Source organism: Leuresthes tenuis, unplaced genomic scaffold (assembly GCF_036924035.1).
Source record: "Leuresthes tenuis unplaced genomic scaffold, fLeuTen1.0.hap1 SCAF_16, whole genome shotgun sequence".
Lineage (NCBI taxonomy): Eukaryota > Metazoa > Chordata > Actinopteri > Atheriniformes > Atherinopsidae > Leuresthes > Leuresthes tenuis.
Genome location: NW_027325370.1, coordinates 21929106 through 21942574, shown reverse-complemented (window position 1 = coordinate 21942574; position 13469 = coordinate 21929106). Strand labels below are relative to the sequence as shown.

At 39.9% G+C, this 13469-nt stretch overlaps 1 protein-coding gene across 2 annotated transcripts in view; it reads right to left on the bottom strand.

Moving 5' to 3' along the window:
* Positions 1-13469, bottom strand: part of dlgap4a (discs, large (Drosophila) homolog-associated protein 4a) — a 92335-nt gene that overhangs the window by 19959 nt on the left and 58907 nt on the right. For both annotated transcript variants that reach the window (XM_072367611.1, XM_072367612.1), the window contains exon 2: positions 209-1471. In XM_072367611.1, coding sequence (XP_072223712.1) covers positions 209-1402 — 1194 coding nt within the window. In that variant the 5' untranslated portion in view covers positions 1403-1471. The remainder of the gene's footprint in view (positions 1-208; positions 1472-13469) is intronic.

The following is a 13469-nucleotide window of genomic DNA, read 5'->3' as shown; positions in this document are numbered from 1 at the left end:
AATTTGTTCAAACTATTCATGGGTAGCAATGGCACTTCCAAAAACACAATGACTATTGTGATTTCTGAGGAAAACCTATAAGCATGACAGTAAAATGAAAAAGTAAAGTAATAAATAAAGATGAGGATGATTTTTAAAGCTTCAACTAAAAAAATAAATTTCAAAGAAAGATTTGACAGTAAAGATAAATACCCACTGGCCCTCCTACCTGAAGGAACTGTTGTGCCAAGTCTTGATGGCATGACTTTGATTTGAGCAGAGTCCTGTTGACTGTAGCAGAGCCCTTTTGCAACACTTGCCTGGCCTGGCTGAGGGTGAGAGTCGACCAGGTGCCCCTCTTGACCACCATATCATCCTTGCTTCCCCTGGTTCTTGCCTCTTCGGTAGACCCTACCTGTGTCACTGGGCATGCCAGGAACTTGAGGTCACTACTGCTTTTTGAGGTCTTGAGAGAATGTGCAGAAATAGTGTTGTAGCCCTGTGGGATGTGTCTGAGAGGCGCCTGGCTGTCTGACACCGCTCTGCCAAGAGTCATCATGGTCAGTGGGTTGCGGTAACCTACAGCAATAGTGCCAGCTTTGGTAGTGTCAGTGTCCAGGGCATCATCGGAGCTCCAGAGGCCTATTGTATTAGGTCTAGGTCTCTGCTTTTGCCCCTCAGTCTTAGCCCTGTCTTTACTCTTGCTCCTACGACTTGGTCTACCACCATCCTCACCACCTCCTGTTGTTCCTCCAGCTGAGCGCCCATTCAGGCTACCTTTCACAGCAGAGTTTTCCAAGGACTGGGACTTGGCAAACAACTTCTGCACAGAGTGCATGAGGTGGCGAATGCGTCCTGGACTCTCACTGCGCTGCTTGGACATACGTCCTCTGTGGAACTGCAAAGTACTGAAGCCATCGCGCTGAAGGGGAAGATGCCTCTCAAGTTGATCCAAAAGGTTGGAGGGTAACCGGTTCATCTTGGCTGCTGCTGCAGAAGAGATGGTGGCTGATCCACTAGTTATCATAGGAGCGCCAGTCAGTCCAAGACCTAAGCCCATACCCATTGACAAGGATGAGGATAGGTTACCTGCCCTGCTGCCCTGCCCAGCTCCACCACCAGCCATACAGGTCTGGGAACAGTCGAGCTGATCAGCCTGGGGGTTAAAATGCAGACGAGGGAAGGTGCTGCTGCTGGTCATCTGGCTGAAAGGAAGCAGACAGTCAGGGGCCAGGGAGGTGGGGCTGGTGGGAGTGCACTGATGGAGATGGGGGTCCAGAGTGCCATAATGGTTTATGGTAGGGCTCAACAGAAAGGAGCTATGAGGGTCTGACGCCAAAGGACACAGAGGATTTTGGGTGCATCCCCCTGGTTCACATGAGTCAGAGAGGTGACGACTTCGGCTGGCTCCTAACCCTTTCATGGTGGCTGAGAAATCGTGCTTAGAACATGTCTGCAATCAGTACAGGTCTTCTAACCTGTAGAGCTTAACCTGCAATGTGGAAAGATGAAAAACACACAGGAATTATACATTAAACGTGGAATTCAAACAAGTGATACTTCTGTTTAGCAAATGCAGTCTGATAATTGTGTCGAGATGAATCAATATACGCTAAGAAAACATTTTTACCCTTGTTTATTGTCTATTTCTCTTATAAATGTTTTGTAAAAATGTGCCAGTGTGTCTCCTGTTATAGAGGCTGTAATTAGCCATACAGAACAGTTAAAGAGCTATTTGTGTACAATTTTAAACCACAAGAGAAGAGTGTTATACATCCTAACTTAAAGCTAATGAGCTAGAACCCAATTAGAAGTAATTCTCTTCTTGTGCGTCCTTGGATTTTCAGAGTCGTAATGAAGTGAAGAAAAAAAAATGCTCCATGTATTATCTCTGCTGTTTCAGAGGCAGCATATCAGAGCAGGGTAAAGCCAGGAGATACACACATACTGTGAGTTGTTTAATTCTTCAAACCACCAGGGGGAGCAGTAGTAACAAGTGCACAAACGACAGTGTCGTGGAAGGAAAACTCTCTTGCACAGACAAACGATGCAACTGTTTTCTTTTAAATGTTAACAAAACAGCACATCAGCATTACCACACAACATAAAACAAGAGTGCAGAGGGGGAATCTCAAAAGTTGCTGTTCGAAAATATTTCAATATCAAGATACATCTATTTCAATTAGAAATTAGTGTATTCAGTGTTATGTCCAATAGAAATGTCCCATTTCCCCAAGTCTTTAAAAAAAATCTATTCTTTCACTCTGAAACAATTTGTCACCTTCTCCATAACAAATATGGCCTCAATCCCTCAATGCTATCTATCAACTTTACAGTAGCATTTTTCAAAGTTATGTTGTTGGGGAGTTAAACTCAGCATTGGCAGTAACACTTTAAATCATTGAGGCACATAAACTGGCCATTTCCTGAATCTATTCATATTTCCATTATACCCTTATGTGCCTATACTTTGCACACTGAATCATATACCTTTGGCTTTTACAGCCCATATCATTTTCCTTTACAGATTTATTATCTCTTTTTTGGGGGAGGAGGGGGTGTCTACAGGCATAGATTTACAGGTCCTCAATGCTGCAGCACTACTCGCCACCCTCTCCTTGAAACACTTTCTTTCTTGAAGGCTCCAGTCTGCCCTGATTGGCCAGTTGGTTGGTCAAAAATAGGGAGGGCAGGACATCTACTGGATCTGTTCCTGCTCTTTATGCCAGATGACGGAAGACTATATCTCCTAAATGGTAGGAAAAAAAGGGAGGTAAAAACAGGGCCACCTTAAAACAGGGCCGTTCTGTCAGAGTGATCAAACTTTTTTGTGTAATCAATCATGGACAAGATTAATGTGCAAAAGAGAAGAATTAGAACTGGCAACGAACTGCTGGTTGATGCAAAGCCTGTATTGCAACAATGTTCAGCAGATACACAGACTTTATTAATCCATTTTCCATCCATTAATCCATCAACACAAATATTTTGTATCAATTATATGATTGATGCAGGCTCATTCACTCTTTGCTCAAATTTTTCCAAACTAGTCAATTGGCACAAATTATGTGAATGTGTTCCATGGTGACATTGTTCAGTAAAGCCTTGGCAAGTAGCTGTATCCAACCAATATCTCAGTAAATGTACCAGAACAAATCAATTATTTCATTTTCCACATAGACTTTATCCTGCTCAGGGTCATTGAGGGCCGGAGCTTATCCCAGCTGTCAAAGGTTAAGAGACTGGGTACACTATGGACTGGACCACACAGAAGCAAACAAGACAAACAATCACGTATTCACACCTACACAGTCGACTTAGAATCACAAATTAAACCAACACACATGTTTTTGGATTGCGTTAAGGTGCCAGAATACCCGGAGTAAACCCATACAGATACAGGTCGGACATGTAAACACTGTCCTATGTTTTCGGTGTTAAGTTTTAAGGTCCCAGCCGAGATCTCACACAGCTGCTGTGCTAACGACCACACCGCCTGTGCCACACACACTACATCCAGGTTTAATGAACTATATTTGCATGAAACATTAACACAGTCCCGCTGCATGACAAATTGCTGTGTTTATTGTGATTTAAGTGATTTGATACTGACAAAAACAGCTTTTCTTTTAAACGCAATCTCCATCTCTGTGCCACTAAACACATAAATGCAACAGAGCAATGTGAGTGGAAGGCAAAAGATAGACGACATCACTTATTATTCTCAGCGAAAAGGACAGGCTATTCAGTTTACTGTATGAATTGTTCAACCAAAGCAAGAAACCCGACAGCCAGAGGCCAAATATAAGACATTGTGGTGATGTACAGCCTAGAGGTACTGCACTGACAATACACAGGAGAACTATTTTGTGACTCGTACACGTAAATGAGCTTTATATTTAAGAGGCGCTATTTGTTCCAGAGCAGGAAATGGACCCTCATTTCCTCAAATCTTTTTAGGTTCTTCGCCATTCCCACAAATCTGCTTACTGTGAAGTGAATTGTGATTCCCTCTCTTTTAACAGTGAGAGGTGATAAATCTTCCCTAATGCTCACTAACAGAGGAATTCTGAGACAAAGGGAAATATTTTATAGTTTCATGTCAGTATTATCTACTGCATATTTGGCACTAGTAGAAAGAAATACAGAATTCAGTCTGAAATAAGACTTTGAACTAATGTCAATGTATCCCCAGTAGCACACAGCAAGATGACAGAAGAAGATAGCTCTGGTATACCGTAAAGCTGTTCTGGATAACACTAAATCTAATATGGTCTGCCGTTCAATAATATGTCTTTCTGTTTTTAGAGAAACAGTTAGAATTCATCTTTACATTACACTTTACTTGATTTGTGATCAAATATTACAACCACAGATCCAATAAAGTTGGGATGCTGTGTAAATATAAAAAAAGTTTGAGACAGTTTACTATTTGATAAAAAATATGACCTCATCTTGAATTTCATGGCAGCAACAGAAGGACAACAAAAGGCTGGAAAGAAAGTTGTACTGAAAAGAAACAGATGGAGGAAATTAGGTTACTAATAAGGTAAATTGGCAGCAGCAGTAACATGATGGAGTATAATAAGAGCACCTTAGAGAGACTGAGTCTCATAGAAGTTAAAATGGACAGAGGTTCAGCAATCTGCAAAGACTTCATCTGCAGATTCTGGACCAATTTCAGAACAAGGTTCCTCAACATAAATTTGTGAAGATACTGAATTTCATATCATCAACAGGGCATGATATCAAAAGGTTCCAATAATCTGGAGACATTTCTGTGTACAAAGGACATAGCTAAAGATCAATACTGCATGTTGTGATCTTGGAGACGTCACACAGGGCTGCATGAAAAACAGGCAGAACTCTGTCATGGAAATCACTGCAAGGGCTCAGGAACACTTTTAGAAATCATTTTCTGTGAACGCAGTTCATGGTGACACCCACAAATGCAGGTTAAAGCTCTATCATTCAAAGAAGAAGCCATAGGTGAACGGGGTCCAGAAACGACGCTGTCATCTCTGGGCCAAAGCTAAGTTAAAGTGGACTAAGGCAAAGTGGAAAAATGCTCTGTGGTCAGAGCAGAATCAAATTTTTAATATATATAATTTTTTCATTGACATGATGCCCTCTGGACTAAAGAGGAAGGGGGCCACCTGGCTTGCTATCAGCCTCAGTTGAAAAGTCTGCATCTCTGGTGGTATAGGGGTGCATTAGTGTATATGTACCTGGCAGCCTGCACATCTGAAAAGGCTCCATTAATGCTGACAGGGATACACAGGTTTTAGAGAAACATATACTCCCATCACTGTGATGTCTTTTACAGGGAAGGCCTTACATATTTCAGCTAGACAACTCTAACCTTGCATCTATTACAAGATCATGGCTTTGTAGTAGAATGGTTTGGTTGCTGGACTGGTCTGCCTGTTGTCAAGCCCTTTCACCAGTCGAAAACATTTGGGGCATCGTGAAACACAAAATAGTAGAACCTGCAACTGAAGTTGTATAAGACACTGTTTCTGTCTGTCAAGAATACAAACATGATGGGATGGTTAACTGCATCAGACAACCAAAAGTCTAACAACACAAGTACAAACCTGAGTAAACTATGGAAGCTGAGGTATTTGGGTGACTCTCTCAAGGTTTCTAGTCACATGTTTACTCATTCTTGAAGCTGACTTTGTAAATTGAGTAATATTGCTTATGAAAACTCATAATTTAAAGAGCAGAAATCCACGTTGCATTAAATTCACTCCAACAGATGCTGTCTGTATCGGAGTGGAGTGACTCACTATCAGTCAATGGTAAGAGCCCTCTCCCACATCAAGCATTAAATCTTGCCTGGCAGCTGAATGTGGAATGTTAACTGCACACGTTTTCATTCCACTGTGTTGCTTAGCCACTTCTTACACCTTTCTGACCTCCCATACACTCGCTGCAGTGCGAGAGCAGCCACTTATCTGAGTCAGTGTTCCTGGACGGGCACCGCAGAGTGCTGACAAATACACCAGCGTTTTACAACAGCGTAGCCTGCCGCAAATGATCCTCCCAAGTCGACTGTGGTCCCACGTGTTCACATCCCGTAGGCGCCACTGCTGACAAACTGACACACACCCACACACTTACACGCACGCACAGAAACGTGTTAAATTCACCACCCACCCATCCACCGTATAAACGAAACCCTGATAAGTGTTGAGCATCACAGGGGCAAGATGAGAAAGAAGTGATGCTCACAGTTCGTGTCATTCTGTCACAGGTTCAGTGCATCTTTTTGTCTGTCTGTGTGACGGTGGCCAACGAAGTGAATGAATCCTTGGACTGCCCGTTAGGAAATGCAGTATTTAACCTTGCTCCACAGAAGCCACAACATTCACAAGAGTAACTTTAACTAGCTGATTCACACATATATATGTATATATATATATATATATATATATATATATATATATATATATATATACATATATATGTACTTAGTACTGTAAGTGACATAATAATTGCATTTTTTGTCAACATAGGCAGGGATGTTGCAGTTGTTTGTGCATTCAGGTGCCGTACAGATCATTTAGAGGGTGAAAACAATGACTATAATCACCATATTAATTAAATACTACAAGATTTTAGAATTAGATCTGTTAGAGAGTATACTTTTAGAATAGGGGTTGATGTCTTCCTGTGAGAGATAATCTCGACATTATCTAAAACTTCATAGTCATATGTTCTATATTGTTACAAGCTATAAATGAATTTCAGTCTGTCAGTCTAAGTTTTAATTCTCGACTTTCTAATGACACTTATAGACTTGTTGGTACAACCACTTTTCAAAATACAAAATATGTGGAAAAATCAAGATCAGGTCTGCACGCTGAAATTCAAATAAATCCGGCCCAGAGATTCAATTTTGTGTTTTCTTTATCTACTCTCTACAACCCCTGCACCCGAGGACAATTCCCACGTCTATTCAACAGTAAAGCATATGAAAGAATCCCTGCCAATCCACACTTCCTTGCACTACACCATGGAGTTAACAGGGTCAAAAGAACAAAACTGCATAGGTGAATCACAACAGCTTTTTAAAGCTCTAACATGTGTAACATGGAAATCTTTTTCCACTGAGACATGGAGCAGTTCAGAATGAGTGTGCTGAGGTCTGGTTTGTACTTGGGTATAAAAGCTGGTTACTATGCATGCAGAGTGCAGATAAATCCAATGAATTACATTTACCAGCTTGCAGAATGCGTTTTTTTCCAGTCACTAAAAAGGGAATAGAAACAATCTGTAAACATAACACAGACATATTATCATCTTTTAAGTTGATAAGGCATAGTTATGAGCAAACAGTTTCCAGTTTACAAATCCTGCAAAATGTTGTGCCTCAAGCCAGCTGACAAATTTAAGTGCAATATTCTCTCTCCTTTTAGCTCTATTTAATGTAAAAAACTCCTAAGGGTAATATCTGGCTCTTTTGTTGTTAAATTCTCCACTATGTTCACTAGCTGGCTGTTAACTGGGTATTGTGAGCAAATAAGTTACAGCGGGTTTTTAGACCTGTTTTTCTTTTTTTTTCCAAACTGAAAATTGCAGCCCGGTACAGCTACAAACAACATTATAAGCAATAAAAGTGATCCAAGGGGAGCTGCAGAGTGGAGTGATGGCTCTCTGTGGCTTCATTACAACCAGTGGCTCCTTCACATTACATGAAATCATTCAATTCTATATGCAGAAATATTGAATTTAATGGCTTTAAATACTTAGAAGTAAAAACTTGCCATCCACCAAAGCTGCAAAAAAGTACCAGGTAGGTAAAAAGAAAAATCTTAAAGGTTGCCTTTTAACTGAATGCAATTTCATGACCTTCTGTTTTATTATCGAGGATTTCATGAACACCATTAGCTCATGTAGTCCATCAGCAGGATACTTACATACACAAACCCCCAGAAATAATACTCACAAACATATTACGAATTACATTTCCACTGTCCTCATTGACATAAAAGCAATAGAAAAATGTTTTAATGCCATGATATCTACTTACTTTCAGCATTACATACTGAAACCTAGTGGCACACATGAAAGGTTCACATTAAAAGATTTTTCAAAGTGACACCAAATGATAGAACAGGACATTAAAGGGGCAAATACACAAGCAGTAAGCACATAGTACTAAAACACATTCACACATATATTCCCATTTCTATGTACAGAATAAAATGCACACATACTGTACGTTCACAGGCACAGAGCTACCAGATGTTGTTTGATTTTTTTTTTCTCAAAGCTTGCTTTATTGTGTGCCCCAGCAGTCTGAGCTGGAAATGAGTTCCATTCAATCATGGCTCGATACAGCACTGAGCGCTGCCTTGATTGCGTTCCAGACCTGGGAACTGAGTCCTCTGGTGGAATGTCTGGAGCGGCAGGTGTGCCTGCCATAGCCGAGCGTGAAGTGACTGTGCAAAGAATTAGGACTTTTCAATAAATGAATGCTTCTGTCAAAAAACAGACGCACCTAAGTTTCACAAACTAGTCGGGGGACTAAAGAGACCGCTGTAGTAATCATGTAACTTTCACCTTTAATATGAGTAATGCAGATAGACTGACAGGGTATCCATTTCCCCACTACAGTAAACATTATAGTTTAGCATTTGATGTTAAATAATACTCTTCCAGTTACACTGTGAACTTCAGTTTATGTGTAAGGACATCATAAACAACCATCTCATCATTACCTGCTCTAATTATTAGGTCAATAAAATCTCAAATGATCAAAATCACATGACTACGGAAGCCGAGAGCAGCCTTGCCTGCAGTGGCAATTATGGTAAATTCAGAAATGAGTGGTCCCTGTGTTAATCCCAATTTCATTGTTCTTTATTGCACCCATGACATTTGGGATAAATCATTAATTTTAAGTCAAGGCAAGAAATGTGAGTGACTGTTTGCTGCAATGTGTTTTGTAAATGTCTGCTCTTGAGCACAGACGGTGCCAGTTATGGGCATTGATAAGAATTTAACCAACTCCACTAAAGCCAGTAGCTTCCATTCAGGCAAATTGGAAAAAAAATACTTCACTTGGCTAAACTAACAATATATATTAGTCCATTAAAACAAAATTGTCTCGAGATAACAACACAAGCTATTCTGGTATCACGGGAAAATGGTCCTTGTTATCAATGACACAATTAACCCATTATTACAATAAAACAAGCCTTGTTAAGATAATGAGATCATTAACACGTGATCTTGAGATAACGGCATTCAATTTTTTCTTTAAGCTTTGCTGTTCTTGGCTTTCGTATATCATGTGATAGTTTATTTGGCAGAAATGAACCCAAATTAAAGAAGCAGTATGTGAAAAACAAAATACACCCCATGATTCAATAGCTTATAGAAGCACATTTAGGAGCAACTATAAGTAATCATTTTCTGCATGACCTTATCTGTCTCTCACACTGATATAGAGGAACCTTGGCCCACTTCATTTAAACAGGGTTGCTTCGCCGAGGCCTACAGGCATTAGTTTATGCACAGCTACCTTAAGGTTCCCCTACAGCATTTCAATCAGGTTGAGGTTTACACTTTTACTGGGTAACTGTTACACCTAGATTATTTTTTCTTTCAGGCATTCGGTTGTTCAAGATCATTGTCCTGTTACATGACCCATTCTCAGCCAAGCTTTAGCTGTCAGACAGACTTCACATTTAACTCTTGAATACTTTCGTATACAGAGGAGTTTATGGTTGACCCATTGAAGTGTTCTGTGTTCTGTTGCAATAAAACAAACCTTAAATAAAACAAATCATAGCCCTCCACCACCGTGCTTTATAGTTAAGGTATGAGGTAAATGTGAAATATGCTGTGTTTGGTTTTCTACAAAAGTGGTGCTGTGCATTATCTCCAAACATCTCCACTTTGGTCTGGTCTGCTCAAAAGACATTGTTCCTAAAGTCTTGTCATTTGGTCAGGTGGACCTTTGCAAATCTTTTGTGCTCCCATGTTCAGTTTTAGCAAGGAGAGGGTTTGAAAAGCTCATGGCAACCATTCAAACCAACCAATACTTGTTCTTCTTCAAACTGTTCAGTGATCAACTTGCAAACTGGGGCCTGCAGAGTATGAGATACATCTCAATGCAAACAGAGCATCGAACGGTCTGAACTTGCTGCGTAAGATTGACAACCGTCTCGAATGTTTTCCACTTGTGAAAAATCCATCTTACAGTAGAATGATTTACTCTAAATTGTTTGGAAATGGCTTTATAACCTTTCTCAGATTGAAGGGTAGCAACAATTGCTTCTCTAAGGTCATTGCTGATTTCTTCCTTGGCATTGCATTAACACACACTTGAATGCAATATTTTCAGATGTAATTGTGTTGGACAGTCAAAGGCAGATGACAAACAACACAGACTTTCATTGTTGGAAGATCTCTGGGACTTTTCAAGTATGTTATATGCAGTAGTTTCTTCTGAACTTCCTCTGAGGGAATAAATACATCCCAGTAAGGAAAATCAATGTTTTTAGTGTCCTTTAGGTATCACCTTTTCTGCTGTCAAGTAGAAAATATCTTTAAAAATGACATGAAAAAAGTCTAATTCTTTAGTCCCTTTTACAGCAATATCTATCTGATCTTCAGTTCTTGTCATTCAGTTGTCATTCAGCATTAATAAGCTAGTGTATATACAGTAGGGAAAAAAAGAACTGAAAGCAATTATATGAGTCACAGAATGAATTGTGAAATATATGACATCAGTTATAAACTTCTTTTTGATCCAATACCATTAAATTGTATTTTACCTTCCAGAACATGGGAATATTTTAATGTCCATATCGATAACTTAACTCAGCTAAACGGGCAATATAGGTTTTTCCATAGTAGGAAAAGGATACACATCAGCACACACTCATGCTGAGTTTTAAGTTTTGCAGCATCAGTACACTGTAGTTAGATGATATCATTAGACAGTGAACTCAGTTTTGAGTCAAAAGGAAAAAAAAACAACTTTCTTTTTTGTAAAATAAAAAAAAAGGTAAAACTGAAGAATGAGATTTTTGCTTTTGAAAAAAACATGTGGATACAACCCTGAACATACAGTAAATGTACTTTGACAAAACAGTAATCCTCTCGGGGCCAGTGGAATTGCTGTTGCTTTGTCAAAAACCCTCATCGCTGGCCCACTGGGACGTGATGTCATGTCGCCCGGTGCTGACACGCAGCTTTGGTTAAATCTATGCAGGGTCTGCTTACAAGCAGAACCAGCAGTTGCTGGTCTGTGTCCAACAGAACCACTAAGTAGGCCTGCAATAAATGCTCCTTGTAGCTGTTCACTTTGCCTGCAGCCTCCAGTGAGGAGCGGGTTGCAAGGCGAGAGAAGTATCGATCCAGCTCTTGCTCCTTGTTCTAAAGGTGAATATACAGCTACTGGCTATTGGCCCTCACTGTCTCCTGCAGTAATCACCTTTTTCTCATTGCTTCTCCCGGTCATCCACCCTCCTTCAGCCACATGCCCAGAAGAACATTTACACCATTAAAATTACTCAATGGCCTAAAACACAGTATTTCCTTTTTAGGTTTCAAATTTTGTTTTCTTATTATTTCTCTGTTGTGTGAACCAGACTTTGCCAAAGGAATCAAATGTTAAATAAATAAATGAGATCAAGTGAAAATGTGTCTGTCCTCCTCCAGGCTTCCACAAGTACAAAGTGCATGTTTGCAATAATAACACTTATGACGGGCCAACACCATTCGCTATCCCCACTGTGTGGAGAGAATCTACTAATAGCTTGTTGCACTTGGAAAGTTATGTCATCTGTGCTTCCTGTGGATGAAGCAAGTGTTATTCTCTCCCACCTCAGGAAAGGAAGAGCAACTAAAGCTATTTTTTAGAAGTAAAAAGAAGCAGAACAATTGCTTTTTTGTTTTTTAAAGTCAAATTGAGACCAGTTTCTCTGCATATTGTCTGCTGTCAATTAATCAGTTTTCTGTCACCAGTAATCAAGCAGCACTGCATTCTGCTTCCTCACCGATGAGCAGAAATCCACCCAAATCCATCCCTGGGCACACTATATTGCTTGTTTAAAACTGCCAAAAAAAAAAGTTTAAAAATTACAGATCACTGTTGGCCCGGCTCATTTCCCGGAGTCTCCACTGGTTGCTTGGCAACTGCTCAGAGGCCCAAAATATGTTGCATCTATGGCATAGCAAAGTTGTTGCAATTACAAGTTTCAGACTATTTCTACATCTTCTCTGAAAGTGCTGATAAATCCAACCAAACCAGACAAACATGAAGGTTCTTGTGATCTCAGTGCCATTGTTCTATGTGATCAAACCCAGACCACATGTCCATGGTGTGATACTGCCAGTGCACCTTTCCACCTCGTAGAACTCTGTGATTACACAACGGTCTTTGTGACACAGCCCCTCACAAGCCAAAAACATGGGAAACTTTTTCATTCATCACATATAAGATCTAACATAATGTAAAATGGTCATTTTAATAAAATGAGACATGAGTGATATCAATCTTTTCTTAAAACCTTCTGCATGATTGGAGTAGGAGGGGCCAATAAAAGGCACAATCCGTAAAGAAATAATTTTTGTTAAGTTTGCTTTACAAGAACTTTCAACACTGAGAATGAGAAAAGGCCTGTCAATATCTACTAACCAAAATCAGGATATTTTAGTCTGTGGATTAAGCTTTCAAGAGGTTTGACATTTTTCTTACAAGGTGCCTGAATTCTGAAGAAATAAGTGCATGTCAGTCCATCTGCTGAAGCAGAACAGGTGTGCTGGAGTCTGGACGAAAAAGCTTTTCTAGTTTTTCTGATCTTGCATGGGAAAACATCTCTGAAGAGTGATTTCAAATCAGTACATTTTAATTTGTTAAGTTGTAAAATTAAAACAAGACTTTAAACTGATGAATGTTAAATGCACCCTTCCTTCCCTCCCTCCTTTCCCTTTTTCAGTCCATAACGAGGAGTAAGCACTGCTGGCAAAAATGAGTTATACAACTGCAATAGTTTCTCTTTTAACATGTCTTGATTCTAAACTGCAAGGACTATCGGTACAATGAGTCTCTAGTGAGATACTACGGACACTAGGATACAGCAGAGCCATTGTGACAGCTTAGCTGTATTGTAACTGAAAAACATTTATTTCAAGCTTTGTTTATAACCACAGGGACACGTCTTCTGCGGTGGAGATTCAGCTGCCAAATGTTGGTTAGTCACAGAACAAGGCAATGTTGCCTACAGAATGTACTACGCTAACCTGATGATTCAGCATGCATATGAAGGTTAAACAAAATGTTGTAGTTGTTAGAAGATATTTATTCATTTCCACTTGACCTGAAGATGATCAGTTTAAAAACAGAACTTTATTTTAGGTCATTGTTAACATGTACCTTCTTTGTTTTGTAAGGTACTGGCATATTTCAGCAGAGGCCAGGTGGTCCAGACCGAACCCGAAGAGCACACTATTGCCGTGGAACTTGC